Source organism: Selaginella moellendorffii, unplaced genomic scaffold, assembly GCF_000143415.4.
Source record: "Selaginella moellendorffii unplaced genomic scaffold, v1.0 SELMOscaffold_24, whole genome shotgun sequence".
NCBI classification, from domain to species: domain Eukaryota; kingdom Viridiplantae; phylum Streptophyta; class Lycopodiopsida; order Selaginellales; family Selaginellaceae; genus Selaginella; species Selaginella moellendorffii.
This window is the reverse complement of record NW_003314285.1, coordinates 769,085-778,329: the sequence shown is the minus strand read 5'-3', so window position 1 is coordinate 778,329 and position 9,245 is coordinate 769,085. Positions and strand designations below refer to the sequence as shown.

Genomic DNA, 9,245 nt, shown 5'->3' with positions numbered 1-9,245 from the left:
CAACCAAAGAGTGAAGAAATTGAAGCACAGAGTGACTTTTGAGCGTTCAACGCAAGGAGCGAAGGAACAAAAGTAGAGAATGATGTTGGAATAATTCTAGAGCATCCAGCATCTCAATGCCAGAACTAGCATGCAAAATGGTGCCAAACAGAACCTAACACTATTTCAGCATACCAATGGCATAACACAAAGATATAGGTACTCTACCAACTAATATAGTACAAAACTTAAGCTTAAATTTAAGCCAAATGTAAAATAAAGACAAACATACAAACAAGAGATAGACTATGCTTTAGGTTGGTCAGCCACACCTAACCTACCTAATATCTTTATTATATATTTAGAACCCCCCACCCAGAAGAATGCCTGCTTGGGTTTTTACCCTTAGTACCAAGAGTTAGTCTTTGAGACAAGCTTAAAACTTATTAAATATCAAGTTATGCTAAATTGTGGATTTAGATATGAGACCAATACCATTATATTTAGGATAATTTCTACATTCCATAGATATGCCCAATTAGTAAATTTAGACACTTTCCATAAATAGCTAATAGGACTAAAATGGAACCAACACAAAGGGCATGATAGTAAAAGTGTTTTGGTAAATATGGTAAATTATCACCTAGCAATTATTGAGGGACCAAACTCAATACCATAGGGGTTCCCAACACTAACAAGTGCAAGCTTATAAGCTTTTGAATTTAGACTTCTAGGATGCCACTAAACCCCAAATATCCTAAAACCCTTAACCGATTGGAAAAAGAGATGCACTTTTATTCATGAGCCTTCTCCCTTTATATTTAAACTTATATAGAACATCTCTCAAGTTATTCCCTTTAATTGTTTATAAAGCTAATATATGAGTTTTTTGTATCGAGCCAAATATACTTAGTAAGAAACACATATGAGTTCCTACCTTATGTTTATTCAGCATAAGTACAAACATGATGACCAATTTTTCAACTAGCTTGAGTGGAGTTTGAAAAATCTTTTAGCAATACCAACCTCCTATTGTTGTGGCAATAAAAAAAGGACATCTAAAAAGACTTATTGATAAATAACTTTCAATACCCATAGTCATATTCATAACAGTGTACAAGTGGACTAGTTGAGCCTACTAAACACTTAAGCTGAATACAAGTGGGACAATAATAACAATACAATTCCTATCATTATCTATATGTAAAATATATGTAGAATACAAAGTGGATGATTTGGTGTTTTTCATTTTTCAATCATATGGTATATAATTTGTATAAGGGGCTTTTGCTTTGTGAAAGGGATTGTATCGAGTGTTATAACAAGTTGAATCACAAATTTATTGACTTTGATTAAGAACTCGAAACTTATGAACAACATTTTGAATAATCCAAACTTTTGCAGTTCTATCGATACTATCATTGGCACCACTATGAATAATAAAATTCTCATTGCAACTAACTTCCTTTGATACTAATGTTAAGATCCGGCATTAAAAGATAAAATCTAGTCTCCCTAAATTATATTATACCTCTTTTTAAAGTCAAAAGCTCTAAAGTTTTTTTTTCCTTACCCTAACATGCCTTAATAAACCCTTGAACTTCACTTTGACCCACGTTGACCACGTGGTCAAACTGGTGCTTAACACTCTCTCACAATGCAATCACAATTCCACTGCCCAATTAATGTTTACAAGGAGGATTGCAGATTGAATGATTCCTACCATGATTGTGCTTATGGTGGCAATAGTTTATATATAGTAGCAGTGGTCAAGGGATGGATTTGTGTGGTATGAAACACTGCCATTGACAAAGGTGCCTCCACATTTTGAAGCTGAAATGGCAAGCATAGAAAAAGTGAAGTATGAAGTAAGAAAAAAAATTAAAATTAAAATTGATAGCCAACAAAAATAAATATAAAAGTAAAAACTTTTATGGTTTCATCCAGCTTCAAATTGGAGGCCTTCAATGTGTTAGACTGATGTGATGACCAACTACACCACAAAACCATTAGTGCTAAATATTTGCTAATTAACTTTACATAAAGGAGTGAGAATCTTTTGCTTCCGGTATGAGCTCAGTGACTCTTCCTTAGGTTTTCTTCCTTCCAGAACAATATCACGCAATTCAATGAAGCCATCAGGAAGGCTGAATCGGTCTGAAGATATTGGAAGAACCAAAGACTGCCGGAGTGCAAACGAAGGTACATGTAGATAGTTCTTCGTGTTTTCTTTCATTTCTTATGCTCGCTTGTAAGGAGAACGAGCACTTACCATCTACGAGGTACTTGCCTTGAATGGCTGCTTGCCGTCTGTGTGATATCCTGCGTTCACAATGAAGCAAACCAAGGAACCAATAAGCATTCAAACTTACAACACTTCGATTTCTTGTTGCCAACACGTTCTTCGTATAGACGATGCAGGTAGATATCCGTTCGTTATAGTTCATGCTTAAGTGTTGATCTCGAGAAAGCATTACAGCAAGGAAATGCAACTTCCCTGACGGTAAAACGTATAATGCTCCTGGCAAGGCAACATCGACAGCAAAAAAAAAAAACACTTCTAAGATATATGTGCGTTGATTTTTCTTTTGAGCGCTTCTGTGCTTGTACAGGAAACATGAATTATATCAGTCGCATACAAAGGTTGGTCTTTCGGCCAATTCGTTCACATTCGATCTTCTGTTGAAGTGCCTCGGAAGGGTGGAGGCTCAAGGCAGCTCTAAAAGTCTATACAAGCACTTGAGCCTTTTTTATTGGAGCCTCCGCAACAGCTCGCGTCCTGCTGGAAGAGAACTTCGAAGCTGGTTAACAAACTTTTTGCGCAGGCTGAGAGAGCATACAAGGAAATGAAGAGCAAGAATTTGAAAAATGCCTTACCATTTATCAGCCTGATCAGTGTTATCTCTCACAGCTCGACAATACTCCTGGAAAGCCAAAGTATCCCAAGCACCACACGCTCGGCCACATGCTTGCAATGAGCGCTCTGCGATTGCCAGTGATGTGTCTCAATACGCTTGCTATGCTGACGCTCACAACACGATGCTGTACAAAGATGGGTGAGAAATGCCGATCCATTCTCAGTGACGGAAGCAGGGTAAGAAGATGACGATCCATCGAATGGCTCGGAAGAAACCGACGAGGAAGAGAAGGATTGCGAAGAAACCGCGGAGGCTGGAGGAGAAGCGAGCGAAACAAGAAGAGGCGGTGACGCTCAAAGTGATGTTACGGACGATGGAGCAGTGATGATAGTCGAGGCATAGGTTCTGTGAAAAAGTTGGACTAGTTAGTTGTTTGATAATCCGAGGATTTACCTTTCACGGTAGCTTGAGAACTTTGTCTTCGCTGTGAAAGCACGCCAAAAAAAGTCAGTGCCACACACGCATGAATACCTGTCAGTACGAGAACTTCGAATTGAACCGAAAGACTTAGTCGAACAAAAATGCCGTGTTGCCACTAAAAGAACATTGGCGTGAATCACTCTTGAGCATATCCATCAAAGAAACCTACCTTGGTTTACTCGCTCCAAGGCGATGAATTGCCATTCCCCAGATAAGCAGAGCAAACGTCGTAGAGGCGCTTCCTTTGCTGCTCGTTGAGATCGTTGTCGCGCAGGAGGAACTCACTGTACACACGCTCCACGAAGTCCACTCCATAGCTGTCCAGGTCCGGCAGCTCGAGATTCTCCATCACGTCCTTCTTGAACTTCATGTAAGTGGTGGCGGCATCTGGTCACAGAAACTTTTCAAGTTAGACGGCATTACCATGCGTTGGATTCTCACGACTTACCAGTTTCAGCGTCGGCCTTCTGGAGTGGCTGAGCATCGATCGTCGTTGCCACTTCGATCTTCTGGCGATCCAGTGCTAAAACGAGACGATCACTTCCAAGATGAGATCTCCTGCTTAATATTGTTACTCGGATCTACTATACCCGCATTGTGACGCTGGACCTTGACCTTGTTGAGGAGATTCCTGCCATAGGACGTGTAGAAATTTCGGAGAGCTTGTTGCTTATTACCTGTATCGATGGAGAGAAAACATGGCGAGCGATCGACCGGCGATGGGGAAATCTGCAAGAAACGAATGAGAAACTCTCCGAAATATCTGTAGAGAAGCTCGCGATCTGTCGAGATATCAAGAAATCTACCTCGTTGACAGGAAATCTCTTGCTCACAGCTGCGAGAAAGCAAAATATAGCACAGAGATGAGAAGTATCGCAAAGAGAAGATCTGCAGCAGAGAAGATCTACAGGAATCGATACTCGACCTAGCAGAATGAATCGCCCGTCCCCTTTCTCCCTTCCCTTTTTGATAAACCCTATGTTTTGAGCGGGACGATTTAAAATATAAGAGCTAGGTCTAAAACTCTAGGTCAATGTCTCGGCTACTAAAGTTACTGGAGCGTGGTAACAAACCACCATTCCATCTCTACACATCGCAATTGCCATACACAGCCACGGTCAGCTCTATTCAGCGACTGACTAGAGACGGTCAAGTGTCCCACATCGTCATTGACCACGGCGGTAATGTTCCATTCTGGGAAGGCCAGAGCTATGGAATTCTTCCCCCTGGCGAGAATTCAAAGAGGCCAGGAACACGCCATCCATACCATTTGTACTCCATTGCTTCTTCTAGGTATGGCGACGATCTCAGCGGGAGGAGCGCGAGCTTGTGCGTGAAGAGAGCGATCTATGTTGATCCTCAAACCGGGGAGGAAGATCCGAGCAAGAAGGGCGTTTGCAGTAACTTCTTGTGCGATTGCAAGCCGGGTGACAAGGTCGATCTCGTTGGTCCGTTTGGGAAATTGATGCTATTGAATGAGAGTAACCCGAGTGATTCTCATATCATGGTTGCCACTGGGACGGGAGTGGCTCCATTCCGGGGATTCTTGCAGAGATTACTCGAGGACAAGATGGGTTCTCGCAAGTTTGAGGGATCAGCCTGGCTTTTCATGGGAGCTCCAACAGCTGGTAGACTGCTATATAATGAAGAGTTTGAGAGATATGCAAGAGATCGCCCTTTGAGCTTTAGATATGACACTGCTTTGAGCAGGGAAAGCTGCAATAAGAGGGGTGGGAGATTTTACGTGCAAGACAGAATGGAGGAGCATGGAGAAGAGATCTTCAAGCTTCTGGATGGAGGCAGCCATATCTACTTTTGCGGCCGCAAAGACATGCTGGTGGGAGTGGAAGCGGTGTTCGAAGAGGTTGCAAGGCGGATGGGAGAAGATTGGCGTGGCAAACTTGCGAAACTGAAGAAAAACCGACAGTGGCATGTGGAGGTCTATTAGATCACACAAAGGTTACCATGAAGTTCACGTTGCAATCGATACAAAGTGCGAAGACTTTATCATTTACCAAATATGCACGAGGCGTGGCGTCTGGATAAGATCGGAAAGGACGGGACTTTTCACAAGCGGTTGAATCAAAACGGGACACAATCCACATGTTTGTAAGAGGTGAAATTTAAATGCCTCGACAGTGAGAGTATATTGGCACTCGAGAATGAATGTTTTGAGCTTCTGTTTATCGATCCAGTCCACACGGTCGAGCATCACTAGACTCGAAAGCACCCACCACGAGTAGCAGACTTTAAGAATTCGCATTTTAGAAAGGACCAAGAAGATGCAAACTCATGACCGGACTTAACTTAATGGCGCTCGCAAAGACACCAGCCCTTGTCAATGTGATGATGCGCACCGGCGATAGCAATAGCCCCAGCGCAGCAAAAGACTGCGTGGTCGCGGAAAACATTAGTCAAGAAAGAGCGCTCAATGTGTCTAAAAGTTTCATGGCTTACTCTGTCCAGCTCCTCCGGGAATGCTTCCAAAACAACCGTCGAAGTTCTTACGTAGTCGGCAGCTTTCTCGACGTGATCTCGACGTTGATCACGTCCAAGCGCTTGAGAAGAGAAACGCAAATGACAGGCAGGAAAAATAAAACACAGAAAACCAAAAGCTCACCAATCAACCTCTCCCGATATCTTTCCTTGGACGTTGAAGCAAGTTCTGGAAAAAAGGAGTGAGAAGAATGTGAGGCGTTTCCACTAAAAATCCAGCTTAGCTCCAGAGAAAAGTAAGAGCAATCCAAAGATTTCTCACCACAGAATATTGTGCGCGTTCGTCGTCCCGGAGCTCGTTGAGCTTGCGCTAGCAGCAACCTCGTATCGATGCCGTCGCCGCCATCGCCCAGATCGCCTGCAATGTTTGCGCGCTTGCCGGAAGAAGCCGAGCGGGCAAAGAAATCGATTGCGCCGATGCTGCGATCGTCGTCGTCGCCGCTGGAGTCGGCGCCGCGAGGCGCTCGAGAGCTGGAAGACAATTCGGGCAGTGAAAATGACTATATGGAAAGTATTTTTGCTCTTCAAGAACTGCATTGCAAGAGCCAGCTTATAACTTTGGCATCATCGACGCCTTCCCTATATCCCATCACAGCAATCCCCAATACGCTCCATTCATCCGAGGTGTTCCATAACCATTGAGTCAAAATCCTTCTTCTGCGCCCTTTGATCTTTTGCTGAAATCTGATACCTTGCCTACCAATCTAAGGTGTAGCAGTAAGTCCCCGTGTGGTGGGAGTATGTAGCAGAGCAGTGAGTTTTCTCTTCCCTCCCCCTCTCCTCTAACTCGTTTTGTGTGCTGCACAGGATTGTGGGCATATGGACCGAGGAAGGCAGGTGGTGGTTCACACATTTCGATGTAATCTTTGCATGTAGATATATCCCTCTGAATATGTGACCAAGGTGGCACTTTCAGAACCTAATCACCTACATACACAAACATGTCAATAGCATATAGGATATTCTAAAATCTAGAGTTTGAGTTGTTTGGGTTTGCGTTTGCGTTCGAGTGTGTTAATGTTCTAGCATTTTATATTTCTGGAGTTTGATTATATTTGAAATTCATGTAATGTAATTAGTTGTATTCAGTGTCATCACTTTAACCTGTAGAGGAAATTTTGCATTGTAATCAGTATGGCAAATCATATGTAATGCTAAGAATGAATATAGAATGGAAAATATTTGGTAGAATCTCCTTTTTTTTTTACCGGGTAAAACGTATATTCTAGCACATTCTTAATCCAATGGGAGTTTTTTACTAGAATATTCCTAGATGGACTGCCACACTAGATTACATTTGGATTCAGGTTTGTTCACTTTATATTTTTATTAAATAGGAGATTCCAATAGGTTCTTCCCGATGGATTTGTTTTGATTAGATGTTATGATGTGGCAAGCCAAATTGGCCACATCAAATAGTCATTCCCTAATGGAATGAAACCTTTAACAATATGTTAGAACAAGAAAATTTCCTCTTCTCATTGGAAATTCTCCAGTTAGGTTGAAATATTTCTTGATGGCTAAATTTTTTTTTCCTGGTGGGATGGAAAAATGCCCATCATGATCCTTTTCTCCTGATGATATGTTTTATTAGGAAGATTTTCTTTTGACAGAGCTTCCATTGCAAATAATTGAATGAATATTGCTGATAGAAGAAAGTTTCAGATGGGGTGAAAAAAATATAGAAGAAGTCAATCAGGATTTTTGTTAATGGAAAAGTTGCTTGTTAGGAAAGCTTCCCATGCGCTTTCTATCAAGTCAAAAGAAAATTCAAGTCCATAAAGCTTTATGATTTAAGAAATAACATTGCTGGTTATGTTTTATTCTTGATTTGAAATTAATTTTAGTAAATTTTTTATTTGTAAGATCAATCAAAGGTTATTGTACTTATACTTGGTATAAGAGAGTGTCAAAGATGCCACTAGAAATCTCAAAACTTGATTAGAATATTATTTGAGGATTGTTAACTTGTCACAAGCCCACAAACAGTAATATTGTGAATAGTATAGATTACAAATGCTATGCAGTAATTTTAAATTACATTAATTATCATAATATAATGATTTTTGTAAATTTTAATAAATTTATAAATTATTTAATTTTTTTCTTAAAGTTTTTGAAATTAATTATTTTGTTACATTTTTTCTCTTTTGGAATTTCATCCACACATATTATCTTACAAACAACTTAAAAATTATGAAAAGTTTTAATTTTATAAAATTGCCCTTATAACTTTAAACAATAATATTGAATATTTATTTTAAAAAAATATATCATGTATTCATCTAATTTGGAAAATATAAATCTTGAGCTAGTAGATTTTATTTTACATTATAAATTAGTCACAAAAATTTCAAGTCTTAAATCACTAACTCTAGCTTTTTAGCTTTATTAATAAGTGAATCTCTTTATTTGTATTTAGTATTTAATAAACTATTTCTTATAATATCTCTTTGATGCTAGATTGTGGAACTAAGAGTTTCCATAAAAACTCCTGACTTTAGACTTTTGGGGGGTCACCCATCCTAATATTATTTAAACTCAAGAACATTTAACCCAAGTATTTTCAAACCCTTAACTAATTAAAAGTGGCCCTTTATCTCTATATTTGAACCAATACATTGTTTTTTAAGTTATTTCTTTTGCCTCTATATTTGAATCCTAATAAATTATCTCTCAAACTATTCCTTTGAGTTATTTATGATCTATTATACTTCCTTGTAAGTTCACACCTCATGAGTTGAGACTTTTAAAGCTTACAATCCATTACATTTCTATGCAAGTTCACACCTTTGTGACTAAAAGTTGAGATCTTAGACTCTTAAAAGCTTACAGTCTTTTATATTTCATTACACATTCCTGAATGAAAGGTAAAAGCCACAATTCTTTTGTTTTTGACATCCTATCTTTACAGTATAACCCAATCAGGAGCAAATTGGTAAATTAAACTATATTGCTAAATGTCAATTTTAATATGTAATGTGATTCCTTTAACCACCTAACCTAGATCAAACTAAATTGCTACATATCAATTTCAACATGTTATATTAATATTTTATCACTTAGGTTTAGCATACCAAGAATAAACTAGACCACAATCTTAAGATATGGCCTAGCCAACTAATCTAAACAAAATTAAACCACCAAATATTAGTTTTAACAAGTAGTGTGATTTTTATAACCCAACAACCTAGACAAAACTAGATCACTAAACTAAATTGAACTACTAAATGTCAATCACAACATGGAATATAAGGAGAATTAAACTACCAAATATCAATCTCAATATGTTCCTTAGTCAATCAATCTAAATCTAGATCAAGTTAGATTGCTATATATGAATTTGATATGCATAATAACATATGGTCTAGCCCACTAAACTAGACCTTTAAATATCAATTTTAATATATAGTTGATTTTTGTAGCCCACTA

The 9,245-nt window shown here is 39.0% G+C and overlaps 1 protein-coding gene across 1 annotated transcript; it reads left to right on the top strand.

Moving 5' to 3' along the window:
* The first annotated feature begins 4,350 nt into the window (after nt 1–4,350).
* On the top strand, nt 4,351–5,265 carry LOC9657414 (ferredoxin--NADP reductase, embryo isozyme, chloroplastic). Its single transcript, XM_002974364.1, has one exon. It carries the CDS (start codon nt 4,351–4,353, stop codon nt 5,263–5,265), a length of 915 nt encoding a protein of 304 aa, XP_002974410.1.
* The last annotated feature ends 3,980 nt before the right edge of the window (nt 5,266–9,245 follow it).

Excerpts from the sequence above, each read along its gene's own strand:
- LOC9657414 (XM_002974364.1), top strand. The coding sequence starts at position 4,351 with ATGTCTCGGCTACTAAAGTTACTGGAGCGTGGTAACAAACCACCATTC.